This window comes from Eupeodes corollae, chromosome 3 (genome assembly GCF_945859685.1).
Source record: "Eupeodes corollae chromosome 3, idEupCoro1.1, whole genome shotgun sequence".
Lineage (NCBI taxonomy): Eukaryota > Metazoa > Arthropoda > Insecta > Diptera > Syrphidae > Eupeodes > Eupeodes corollae.
Genome location: NC_079149.1, coordinates 60,389,438 through 60,402,655, shown reverse-complemented (window position 1 = coordinate 60,402,655; position 13,218 = coordinate 60,389,438). Strand labels below are relative to the sequence as shown.

At 37.5% G+C, this 13,218-nt stretch overlaps 1 protein-coding gene across 2 annotated transcripts in view; it reads right to left on the bottom strand.

The window, feature by feature from the left end:
• Positions 1 to 986: 986 nt before the first annotated feature.
• LOC129949473 (nidogen) overlaps positions 987 to 13,218 on the bottom strand; it is a 31,156-nt gene continuing 18,924 nt past the window's right edge. For both annotated transcript variants that reach the window (XM_056060961.1, XM_056060962.1), the window contains exons 3-13: positions 11,987 to 12,289; positions 11,745 to 11,921; positions 9,974 to 11,686; positions 9,053 to 9,302; positions 8,835 to 8,977; positions 8,330 to 8,742; positions 8,079 to 8,236; positions 2,411 to 2,665; positions 2,022 to 2,196; positions 1,614 to 1,898; positions 987 to 1,551 (exon numbers count right to left, since the gene is read on the bottom strand). In XM_056060961.1, coding sequence (XP_055916936.1) covers positions 1,278 to 1,551; positions 1,614 to 1,898; positions 2,022 to 2,196; positions 2,411 to 2,665; positions 8,079 to 8,236; positions 8,330 to 8,742; positions 8,835 to 8,977; positions 9,053 to 9,302; positions 9,974 to 11,686; positions 11,745 to 11,921; positions 11,987 to 12,289 — 4,146 coding nt within the window. In that variant the 3' untranslated portion in view covers positions 987 to 1,277. The remainder of the gene's footprint in view (positions 1,552 to 1,613; positions 1,899 to 2,021; positions 2,197 to 2,410; positions 2,666 to 8,078; positions 8,237 to 8,329; positions 8,743 to 8,834; positions 8,978 to 9,052; positions 9,303 to 9,973; positions 11,687 to 11,744; positions 11,922 to 11,986; positions 12,290 to 13,218) is intronic.

Sequence of the window (13,218 nt, the reverse complement as noted above, 5' to 3'; positions counted from 1 at the left end):
TTTAAAAGTCATATACAAGTATTATATTTTAATAAATATGGGCGTGGATTACATTATACTCATTTTGGACGCGAAGTGATGAAAAAAGTAAGGTGAACTGGAACAACGGTTGTTGAAATTGCGGAAACCTCAAACTGTTCAAGAAATAATTATCGAAAGCTCTACATTCAAGCCTAAAAGAAGAAACAAGATGAAGAAAAGAAAAATATAAACTGCTTCGCATTTTGATACACTGTAAGAATTGTGTAAGATAAAAACAATTTCTTTGTGTAAGAGAACTCAAAAATAAACTAAACGGACCAGTGACAGCTAGAACAAGAAGAAACCTACTAAAAGGTGCAAGTCTTTCTGGTAGAAGTCCACAAAAAGTGCCGTTTTCTTAATATCAGTTATGCTACCATTAACTTGTGCCACCTAACTTTTTGCACAGGTACTGCCTCTTGCGAGGAATTGACAAATTCTCTAAGAATAATTCTTGTCATGAAAAGTGCTTTCTCAAATTAGCCGTTCGGACCTAAACCCAATTGAGCACTCATGATGGGGAATCCTTAAGCGAAGGATTCAAAATTGTAGATCTAATAATAATGACGAGTTGTGGTCGTCTATGGTACTGCATACCCATGGAGACATGTGCCAAATTAATGAAGTCTAGTTTGCGAACGGGTAAAGCTGTTATTAAAAATAAGAGTACTACTACAAGTTACTAAAAGAATTAGAAATACTTTTACCGCTAAGTTACTTTCTCGCTACAAAAAGAGTACGATTCTAATTTTGTTTCTATTATTTTTTTTAGGATGATACAACTTAATAATGATAATTCGACTTGTATCATTATTTCTCGTTATTATATTTGAAAATTGCTTTTAAGCAATAAATTATTAAACATTTTCCAACTCACAAAAACTCTTTTATGTATTAAAAAGAATGAATACAAAGCTTGTTCCTTTTTTTTCATCACTGTATATGTAAAAAAAAAACAAAACAAGTTCTATAAATTTAAATATTTTATTATTATCTTCTGGTAAAAAAAACATTCAAATAAACAGTAATTAAGGCACACGACAGGATAATTGAATTATTTTGTTTGTTATTTGATTTTTGGTTCATCTTAACGACTTCTATTTGGCTGAATAACTTTCTTATATTTTAGGTGTTTTGAAAAAATATGATGCTTAATTATAAATAAAGAAACTGGCAAATACATTATTAGAAACTCAAAAAAGTTACTTTTTTCAATTTAAGTGTTGTTTAAGGAAAAAAACAACTTCTTATCATTCTTAAATAAACTGTTGAAAATGTTCATCATAGTATTGCGTGTCACAGGTCTTTGATTGTTTTGTGCATTTACAGCTTTTACCAGATGGTGAGTTACGGTTTGACAAACAAATCCTATCGGCCGGGCATCCACCGTTGTTTATCTGACAGGGACTGGAACCTTGTGGACAGTAGTCCTCCACAGCAGTCATGCCGTACATTTTGTGACTTCCCAACACCCGACTGCGCATACCTTGATGACGGGTACCATCAAAATCGACACGTTCAAGTTTTTTCCTATAAAACAAAAAAAATGTTTTCAAAACATACAAATCCTCCCAAAAACACCTTATACATACGTTGTCCAATCAGTCCAATAGAAACTATTATCCGTGGCAGATAGTCCGAACGGATATGAGAGATCCGAAGCGACAGTCCTCACCTTATTCGTGTAGCCGTCGATGCACCCAATTTTGTGGTTTCCAGCATCGGCAAAGCATAATTCCCCGCTGTTTTTGAGCACTACCAACGAATTTGGCAGCATGACCGTTGATTTATCTAGGAGAATCTGGCGGCCGGTACCGTCCAAATCGGACATTTCAATTTTTGGCGATTCACGATTCCAATCGGACCAGTAAAGTTTCCTGATGGTGGAAAGGATACAAAAGGGTCAGATATAATCAAACTTTTCTATTTTTTTAAGAACAATCAATGAACGATATGGGTGCATGAGTAGAATTGAGCATCCAAGTTATGTTTTCACTTACTCTCTATATGGGTCGACAGCAATGCCTCGGGGATTGACCAAATGTTTGTTCACCAATACAGCCCTCATCGTTCGATCTTCTAAGCTAGCCACTTCAATTGTGTCCTTTACCGAGTCAGTCCAATAGATTCGTCGAGATACGGAATCAATTGCTATTCCCTCTGGCGATTCAATGTCTTAAATATCGGAACGGGAGCATAACAAACGAGCCAACCAAACCAAGCACAGAGAAATAATATCCAAAAGATTTTTGATTAAAAATCAAATAAATGCAATAAAGTTTATATATATGTTTATACGTATGGTGACAAACGGAATTTGTTCCATTTCTATATGTAGGTAGGTAGGTACCTATAGCCTAGTATGTACGTATAAGTTCGAAATACATACCATCAGTAATGAACGGACGAGTATCTGTGCTGTCGTATTTTGCGCTCATGATTTTCTTCGCCGATATATCACCCCAGTAGACACGTCCTTCAATGCAATCCTTGTCGAGTCCGATGGCCATGGAAGCCACCGAAATGGGTCGACTTTGTTTTCCATTGAATGGAACACGCACAATAACGACACCTTGACTTATCAACAGGAATCCAGAGTCGTAAGTCGGTCTTTCTCGGCATATTGTTCCATTGCCCAGATATCCTGAAGGAAAGGAAAACAAAAAAGTAAAGACCTATTTTAATAAAAAGTTACTGGAACTAGGACTGTTTTGTTTTATATTTGTTTTGGTGGTGACAATACCCTTATTTATTTGGCTTTATTTAAATAGCATACATAATACTTGAAAATTAAGTTAGTTCTAGTTAAAGATAAGGTTGGTTAAAGTGAATGTTTCGGAGTTTTGTTTTAAGCTGAAAGTGCTTAAAATTAGAAAGCTTGAAATCGACATTTCGTAGCCCGCATAACGATGGGTTCAGTTGAGCTACAAGGAGGACTGTGAGAAAAAAATACAAGTATTTCTCGAACTAAGCGAATTATTCCTTAGAAGATGAATTTATAAAAATTGGTCAGCTGACAGAGACAAATGTTTCATCACACTATTTGTACATAAATGTTAGTTGTTTGACGTTAAGAATATTTTAGGACAGTAAAATCTGACAGAAGTTTGGGTCATTATACTCATTATACCGGGTTATCCATTATGTGGTTTCAAAAGTATAGGGATTGAATTCGACAGATGTCGAACTGAGTTGTTAAACCAGTAAGCTAACAGAGGCTGAAAAGAAGAAGAAAAAACAAGATATCAGATATTTTTTGACGGTATTTATATGGAGAAAGGAGTGTACAGTGTTGGGCCTCAAGGAGCAAACACAATTAAACTTCGTTAAACGCTCTCAATCCTAAAATATTTACGCATTTATAAAGGGACTGAGTGTTGAGTTGGCTTAAAGTTTTTTATAGTCTATATGAGCTCCCAATAAAATAAAAGCCCAAGTTGCATTGATTCATTGATTATGGAGAAAGTTATGGAGGGAAGTGTCATCAGTCGACGAAATGGTCTTAAAAAATAATATAAAAACGTAAAGATGAAAGTTAGAGGCTTATTGGCTGCTTTGAAGATGCAAGGTTGCGAGTGAAGCTTAGGAAATAGAATATCTGAAGTGATCGTTGTAGACCCTATTTTCTATAAATAAATTGCAATACATACTATCAAATTCTGTTTGGCCAAATGCCCTGCAAAAATCTGTTGATTAAGAGCGAGAGCGTAAGGAATATACATTCCACAAGGCTAATCAATCGAACAGTTTGGCAATTGGGCAATATTTTTTAAATACATATAATCTTTGAGACCTTTTTTGTAAACTTTGGTTAAGCTGCATACTTAAAGGGGAAGACACTTTCCTTGAACAATGTGAAGGATACAACCATTAAGTTTATTTAACTTATATTTGCTTTTCTTAATATTTTTTGCGCACATAAATAAGCTTATGTTTAGTATTTACATGTTAAGAGTTTTGGAGTGCCTGCGGCATGGTAGATTGGGTTTGATTGCTTAACCTCCTCGTCGTGGCCCCCGGGCAATGATTTGTGTATTCCTATATACATAAGTTAGCAAAAATTGCAAGCTCCTGACTCTTCAAGATAGGTTACTGAGATTAGCACTCTTCGTAATTAAACTACATACCGCTACAGAAACTGATATTACTCCTCGGATAATTAATGATAACTCCTTGCCGACTTTTGGCTATTGCACCCAAACAAAGATAGGTTTCTGGAATGTGAGGACGCTTCTGGACGGAGGTACGCAAAATGCCAGATTCCTCCAATTAGAGATAGAATTTATTCGGTACGGGATACATTACATTACGAGTACATTACATTTCACACTACTCTGCACATAAATGTGCGGAGTAGAGAACACAACACCTTGAGCAACTAGGCTATGTAAGGTGATAACAACACAAGACATTAATACAAGACAGAAGGACAGAAGATAGATATCTTAGGGTGAAGCGAAGTGCGATGGTTGGGGTCAGGCAAATACAAGTCACCGACACGTAACACTGTACTGCTCTACTGTGGTCACGATCCAGGAAACGCTCGAGAAGCTGGTGTTGGGTTGCTCCTTACAAAAACGGCAACCAGGAGCCTTATTTCGTGGAAACTCTTTGGGGAAAGGCTTATCGAAGCTATATTTCAAAGTAGAGTACGACCCGTCACGCACCGACGGAGCTCGCATCTGATGAAGAGAAAGAATGTTTTTATAGTCAACTGCGATCCGCCTACAACAACACTCCCCGCGGAGATATTATTTTGGTTATGGGAAACCTCAATGCTAAGGTTGGCAATAACAACAAAGGGCTGTGATGGGTGTTCACGGAGTTGGCAATTGCAATGATAATGGTGGGAGGTTCATTGACTTCTGCAACACCAATAGCCTTGTAATAACACAAGACCCCAAATTTAACATCGCCAGACTAAAGGACCCCGCGACTAGTCAACAATTAAGGGACCACCTGTCACACGAAATGAGTACAACCAGCAGCACAGTACATGATCGAACACCATTGGAATGCTGTGAAAAATGTTTTCATTTCAGGTGCTGACAGAATAGTCGGTCGGAAAGAAGGAAGCAACAACACTTGGCTTTCAGAAGAATCTTGAGCAAAGATCAACGAACGCAAACAGTTGAGGGCTTGAACAACTGCTGCACAAAGTGAAGAAATATACAAGCTGGAGTCCTCGTATCGTATGAAAAATAGAGAGGTTTACCGCAGTGTGCACCGTGACAAGCTCAATTACATCAACGCATTGGTTCAAGAAGCAGAAGATGCTGCAAACAGGTGCTACAGCACGACCGTTTACAGAATAACCAAACAGCTGACCGGTGCACACAGCTCAAAGCAACAAGTTGTGAAAGAATTAGACGGTACTTTGATAAGTTCTGTGGATAAACAAGTCAGAAATTGGAAAGAACACTTTTCCCCGGTACTAAACCGAGTGTTTGCAAACAAAGTGCAGACGATACCTTCTGAAGCGCCTGAAGAAACTTATCCCTGAATCCCCACAGCACCTCCCAGTAAATTAAATCGCTTAAGAACAAGAAAGCGGTAGGGCTTAATGAATTCCCGCAGAGCTTTTACTATCAGCGCTTACGTCATAAAGCAAACTGCTTCATCCGCTCATAAAAGAAGCCTGGACCATCGAAAGCTTCCCCGATGAGTGGAAGAAAGGAATTATCGTCAAGCTCCCAAAAACGGAGTTCTTACAAAGTGCGAAAACTGGAAAGGAATTTGCGTTCTAACTGCCGTTGCCAAAATAGTAGCAAAAGTTATACTGGAACGCATCAGAAAACACCTTGAAGCCACATTCGATGCCGAACAAGGAGGATTCTGCGCTGGATCATCCTGTATTGATCATATAAACACCCTCCGGATCATTCATTCTTTGAATCATCGACTTTGAGAAGACTTTTGATAGCGTTAACAGGGAGGAGAGGCTTCCCAGAAAAACTAATTGCTATTATTAAAGCAGCATATGAAGGATCCAAGTTTCACGTTCTGCACGATGGTAGGTTGTCAGATGATTTTGAAATCCGAACCGGAGTTAGACAGGGTTGTATTCTGTCGCCAATGTTATTTTTGTTGGTGATAAGCGATGTACTGATCTCAGCTATGTCAGGTAGCGGAGGGATCCAATGGACGTTGTCATCCTATTTAAAGCACTTGGATTACGCCGACCATGTTTGCTTACTCTCTCGTAGGATCATGGATCTCCATCAAATGACAACAAGTGTGAGAGAAGCTGAAGTTGTGGGGTTGAAAATTAATTCCGATAAAAGAAAAATGAACAGCCTCGGAACCCGACCATCCTCCCAAATAAATATTTTCTCGCAAACTGTGGAAAAAGTGGAAAGCTTTCAATACCTTGGAAGTATCGTTTAAATCGAAGGCGGAACCATACAAGACATCATCTGCCGCATCGGCAAAGCAAAAGCGGAAGTATCGTTTAAATCGAAGGTGGAACCATACAAGACATCATCTGCCGCATCGGTAAAGCAAAAGCGGCTGTCAACAATTTGGAGGAATAACTCTATCAGCTTCAGAACAAAGCTACGACTGTTTCGCACAAATGTGGAATCTGTGCTTCTTTATGGGTGCAGCACTTGGAAGATTACTTCAGCCATAACAAGAAAGCTGCAAACGTTCGTGAATAGATATTTTCGTAACATTCTGACCAAACCGTATATGAAATGAAGTCTTTCAAAGAAGGACAGGAACCTATAGAATCTATAAAACGATGACTTAAGTGGCAATGGATTGGACATACGCTTTGAAAAGGTAACGACTGCATTGCAGGCCAAGCAGTGCAGTGGGATCCGCTCACACAAAATGGAAGAAGAGCTGAACGACCGAGAAGCACATGGCGCAGGACAATCGAGGTGGAATCAGCGTCACTAGGAATGAGTTGGAGGGAGATGAAACACGTCTCCGGAAACCGTACACCATGGCGCTTTGGCGTAGTAGAAACCTTATGCCCCTTAATTGGTTCCCAACGGACTTAACAGTTCTGAGGACCTAGGTAAGTAAGTAAGTAAGCATGTTAACAATTTAATTACAGTACAAGCGTTAAATAAATATGAACGATTTAAGAAGACAAACTGGAGTTTTAAACTTTTGAATATGAGATAAAACTCTAAGAAAATAGAAAGAAATCGACAGAGAGGGTAGTTATAGGACGGTACAAAAAATATGCAGAAGCTCAATACTTATATTTTTATATATTTTTTTTTTTCATTAAAGAAAAAAGTTATGTCAGTTTAAAAAATATTACAAATGCCTTTCAGCCGTTTACATAGAGAATATTATAATCACATTTTCAGGCAAATGTTGGATCAGACAATTTGTATATAAATGTCATTAGTATGAGGTTTAGAACATTTTCCAATCTGCTTATGATATTAATAATGAAATCTGACAGCAGTTTTTAATTTCATTGGTTTTTATATTGATTTTATTTATGTATATGATTGTGTCAAATGGATCACCAAATTAGGTTTCTTTTGATGACTCTTCTAAGTAAACATACGAAACATTTTATAGGAAATCAAGAATGTTCCTATAAAATTAATTTGAAATTAATGATTCAAAAGGTTATGTTGGAAATATAAACCACTTATTTGAAAAAATCAAATTATTACCTTAGTCATTTCAAAAAAGTTCTAACAGTTAGTCAACAAGAGAGTTTAGATATTATACAATGTATTTTCTCAAAATTAACAATTTCTGGCTTTTAAACAATTTACCATCAAGAAGATATTGAAATCAAAGTAGGCATGTAAAACACATTTTCCCTTAAAACCGAAGTAAATCCATTATTACGAGTCCACTTGTACAATCTTTTATCGATAAACTTTAGTAAACCTCCGAACTCTTAATCAATTTTCAAATATTTATTTGTATCTATTTAAAATTATGCGTTTTTTCGATTAAAATTCTTTAACTTCTCTAATACTTTTTAATTGATTTTTGATTTAACCAAAAAAAATGTTATTTTCGTATACAAGAAATACAATAAGAGCAATACAAATTATTATAACCAATGATTTTCTTACCAGGTTTGCAAACGCAAGCAATACCACTATTTATAGACTGACAGCTGGCATTAGGGTCACACAATGATGGTGTGTTCTGGCAGTTCTGCTCCTCAATACAAAGATATCCATCGCCATAGAATCCAGGATTGCAAATGCATTCAAACAAAGCTGGATCACTTAAATTTCAGAAAAGCTTAATTATTATACGGACTATAGAAATCATGTAAAGGTACAAATTGGATGGTGTGTATAAAGGACGCGAAACTCACGTTCTAGAAGGTTCGCAGGTAGCATGCACCCCACATGTATTTCTGACGCGACACGATGTTGGTATACTCTTGCAAGAACTCACTCCATCGCCCTGATATCCTTCCATGCATTCACAATACTGAACATGCTGTCTGTTATCCCATTTGCACATAGCATTGTCAGCGCAATAAGTTCCACCACACATGCCGGCCGGTACGCAAAAGTCTGACAAGTCACGTTCGAATCCTTCGTTGCATTGGCAAACGCCTTTATCACAATACGCCGATTGACCACAATCCACGTCGGAACGGCACTCGGGAGCAAGTTTGCAATTTATTCCATCGCCTTCGTAACGTGGTTCGCACTTGCACTCGGATTTCCCAATTGATTCGTTATACTCGCAGGTAGCATGAACACCGCATAAGGCAGGATTCTGAAATGTTTGTGTAAGGATTAAGTCTACAAGCAAAAGGAGAGCCGGCCATTCATATCATGGCATAGAAATGCATTGCATTAACATCCTACCGTTGTACATGATTCATCAATTCTGCTGCACTTGAAGCCATCGCCAGCGAAACCATGCAAGCAAATGCAAATGTGACCCATTTCCTGTTCGGACCATTCGCAGGTTGCATTTTCATGACATCTATCTTCAACGTCGCACGTAACTTTATCGGGAGTAAATTAAAGATTGATTTTTAAATCAAAGTTACTATTTAAAAAGTATGGTACTCCATCCTTACCAATATTAGTAGGGAGTTCATTAGAGCTAATGAGGCGGCAAATGCTGCCGTCCGGAGACAGATCATATCCTTCGGGGCAGGAGCAACCGCTGAAAAAGCTGCAGCTTGGTTCAACGGTGGGTAGCACGCATTTACCATCCTCCCAACTTTCATCGGGACGACAAATGTATTCGCAGAAGAAACCGTTACCCTTGTGTCCTTCCCTACACTCGCAATGTCCTTCCACGCAATTTGCATCCTTTGAACAACGCTGGGGGAGGAAATTCAAAACAAAAATTGACAGTTAAAAAAATACTCGTACAATGCTCAATAAAAATAACGAAAGGGTTAAACAGTTTTAGAGGGTAATGTTAGAAAAAACAATATTGGGAGTCTTGAGTTTTCAAAAAAACGTTTGTCGTCTTTTTTGTTCAGCGCAAGAAAAATGTCAAGAAATTGCTTTTAAATGTTTTGTGAAAGATGTAATCAAATGGTTTAAAACCATCAAGCAAAAGTTAAAGTTAGACTTTTGCAGTTTAGTGATTGGAACTCTTGTAAATAAAACTTGATAAACACGTGTTGGCCTTTTCTTAGCAGCCAAATATAAGCGTTTATTATGTTTACCCTAAAAAACGAGGGTGGCCGGAAAATAACATTCAGACGTAAGATCAAATAACTTCGCTTTTGAAAATGGAGAAAGTTTGCTAGCTTGTTGATTGAAGCTCTGTATTGCAGATTCAGAAGTTATTGTTTGTATTTAATTAACATCTTTTATATAAATGTTTTGATTGAAAGCCGCTCAGAAACAATATTGCCACTCGTTTAAACTTTCTACCTTAATTCCGTTGCCTGTACAATTATACTTTGATAACAAAAAATTGAAGCTTTCACTACAAAAGTCTTACTTTTTTAAGAAAATTCTGAGACCTATTCAATACTTACGTAACAATCGGAACTTTGTTCTGGTGTATACTCCGTTTCACTTTCTTCTTTCTCCTCTTGCCTTCTATCACTTTCCCATTGCTCTTCGTTGATCCTCTCTTCTTCCCTCGCTTCATTTTGCCTTATTTCAGCTTCTTGCCTTTCTACCTGATCTCTGCGCTCATTTTCAATTCGCTCAGCAGCTCTACGTTCCTCCTCCCGCCTAGCCTCGAATTCCCTCCTTTGATTGTTTCGCTCTGCTTCTTGTTGTTTTCTTGCTCCCTCCCTTCTTGCCTCGTCTTGTCTCATTGATTGCTCAATTCTTCTTTCATCTTCTTCGCGCCTCTTTTCCTCTTCAATTCTAACTTGTTCCTGTCTCATTTGACTTTCTTTCCATCTTTCGTCCGCTGAAGCCCGTCTTGCTTCCTCTGCACGTCTTTGTTCCTCTTGTAACCTGAGTATTTCTTCCCTTCTGTCTTGATCGAGTGTATTTGCCTCTTCTTCACCACTTCCAGTCGTAGATTCAATGATGTAGTTTCCACCAAGAGGACTGCACTCATGACCGTTCCCAAAGTAGCCTTCAAGACACATGCACGTGTATCCTCCAAGAGTGTTTCTGCACAGGGCGTTATCATCACAGATGTCAGACCCTGTCTGGCACTCGTCAATGTCAACGCAAATTTCTCTATCTCCATCGATCACTTCAGGTGCAAATCCATCCATACAGATACAATTGTAGGAGTCCTCATCTGGAACACACACAGTATTCTCCCCACAATTCGCTGAACCATCTGAGCATGGGTTCAAACCAACATCAGCACCAATTTTAGCCAGCAACCCTGTGCGGAGAGCTTGATCTTGTGGGAAGTAGTCCAAGGTGATCTTCGAAACCTTCTCCATAATACTTGTTCCGGTTGGATCGGTCTCGTGGTCCAAGTAGCAAGCATCGAAGGTTATTTGTTGCTTCATTTCAAATTCAATAGCATTGTTCCTCGAGGGTATTTCAATGCGACGTTCTCCAATCATCGAAATGCTGTTCCGAGAAGTGAAGGTTATTTCTTCGATGTAGTCGGGAACTTGGATTTTTTCATCGTAGCCAATCTGCGGTACATGTCCATTGATGTCGATCTTAACTTGCTGCTGGTCCCAATAGTTCAAACCATCGAATGTCTGATTAATATACAGCACTTCCCCAGATTTGAATACCAGTTCTGAGTTGTGAACGAGTTTTCCACCGGTCAGTTGATAACCATTCAAACCATCGGCAGACAGTGGTTTTGCGAAGAGCCAACCGATCGAGGTGATAACTGGTAAAGCCAACTTCAATTGGGCGCCCAATTCGTGACTGATCGGATTGATAGCAGTGTAACTTCGCCCATCTTGCATAACTATGTAGGATTGCAGCTTCGCAGCTGCGTCAATGGGCTGATTGTTTATATTACCGCTAAGTGATCCAGACACACGAATAGGAACTGTGTTTTTCACACACGACATTCCATTTCCATAGTATCCTTTTAGACATTTGCAACAAAATCCATCAGATTTATCGAAGCAAGTGGCTGAAGAGTGACATATTCCGTGATTGCCTTCAGCACAGGTCCTAGGAGCAGGTGCCTCAGTTTCAGTTTCCTGACTCACCGAGTCAGAAATATTCGAATCGAAATCCAAGAGTCCCACATGGTAGAGGAACACGCCGTCGATATTGACATTGGACATCTCACTGAAGTACCTAGCCTTTGAATAGAAAAACCATCATTATCTGAAGTTGAGTTGAGACCAGAAAAGTTCTCACATTATCAGTTCCCGATCCGTCAATAGTGAAGAACCTTCCATCCTCCGCAATGAAACCAGCTTGAGCTCGAACATCGGGTAGGCCAAGTTCTCCAGTGTCAGCTTGCAACCAATTGATCCCGCCTTTCGGGTAGATAAATTGAACGTAGGTTGTATCTTCATTGCAAATAATGACGGCCTTAATGAAATGAAAGTTAAAATGTCAAAGAATTACCATCAGTAGGTATTAAGACAAAGTTTTACCTGGAAAGTATTCAGTTTATCAGTTTTTCCATCGTAGTAACCAACTTTCTCCCAAGTGGCAACAAATAACGTTGTTGCTTCAAAATCATATTCTTCGGGAATGACACTCCTTATAAGGCCATTGGTCTTCTGTAATTTTTCGGGATTCTGTGATTTGAAAAGACTGATTGTTGTTGAATCATTTGCACCGGATGTATCCACGTTTGAGAAGAATGGTGCTATCGACGGATACTCCAGTGGAAACGGTTGATTTAGATACTCGGGAAATTCGGTAAGAAAAGTTAGAATACCATTTGTGTTGATCTAAAAAAAAAACAACATGTATTTTGTATTATTCTGTTTCAAATGTGTACAAAAAAAATATTATATGTTTTTGAAATACAAAAATATTGTTGAATCCACAACTAAAAATAATTTATTCAACAGCTTTTCTATAGTTTTGTTTTGCATTTTAAATTCTTAGAAAAACCTCAACCTACCTCAACTATTCGCCTTAACTAAACAAAATAAAACGTCAAAATTCAAAACTACAAACACGTTTCGCCCACAAACAATGATTTATTATGATTATGAACATACTTGTAAAGTGGATCTTCTTCAACAGACGTCTAACGTACACAAAAATTATGTATCTATGTTGTAAGGAGGTGTTGAGTATGTTCTTAATATTTCTTAATGGAAAACATATAGAAGACTTGTATTTATAGAAATAACAACAACAAAAAATAAGAAAAAATTGAAAACATGATGTTGAGTTTATTTTTGTTCAGATAGAAAAAGTGATTTGTTTACCTAGAGTAAATTTTAATCACCCAATGATTTATTAAAAAAATTTCGAAATTTTTCAAATGAGCTAAAAAAGTAATCCAACCAAAATAAATCGAAATTATTATTGTTTAACGCGTGCGGTAAAGGAAAGCACTTGGCTTCATTCCAAGAAGATTTTTTCTCATTAACAAAAATTAATTAAATTTAATTTTAATTTTTAATGTTAAAATACAAAATAAAAACATAAACAAAATTAATTAACTTATGGTTTGAAAATTAGGGAATTTTCATTATGATTATTGTTGTGAAAAGTAAATAAAGTAGAATGTGCATAAGTTGAACCACATAAGAGTTTCCAATAAAAGATTTGATTTTAGTATTTAAAAAAAGAGTATTTTTAAAGAGAATTTAATTTATGTTTATTTTATTGTACAAAAGAAGGTAACAAAAAGAGGCTGGGGTAC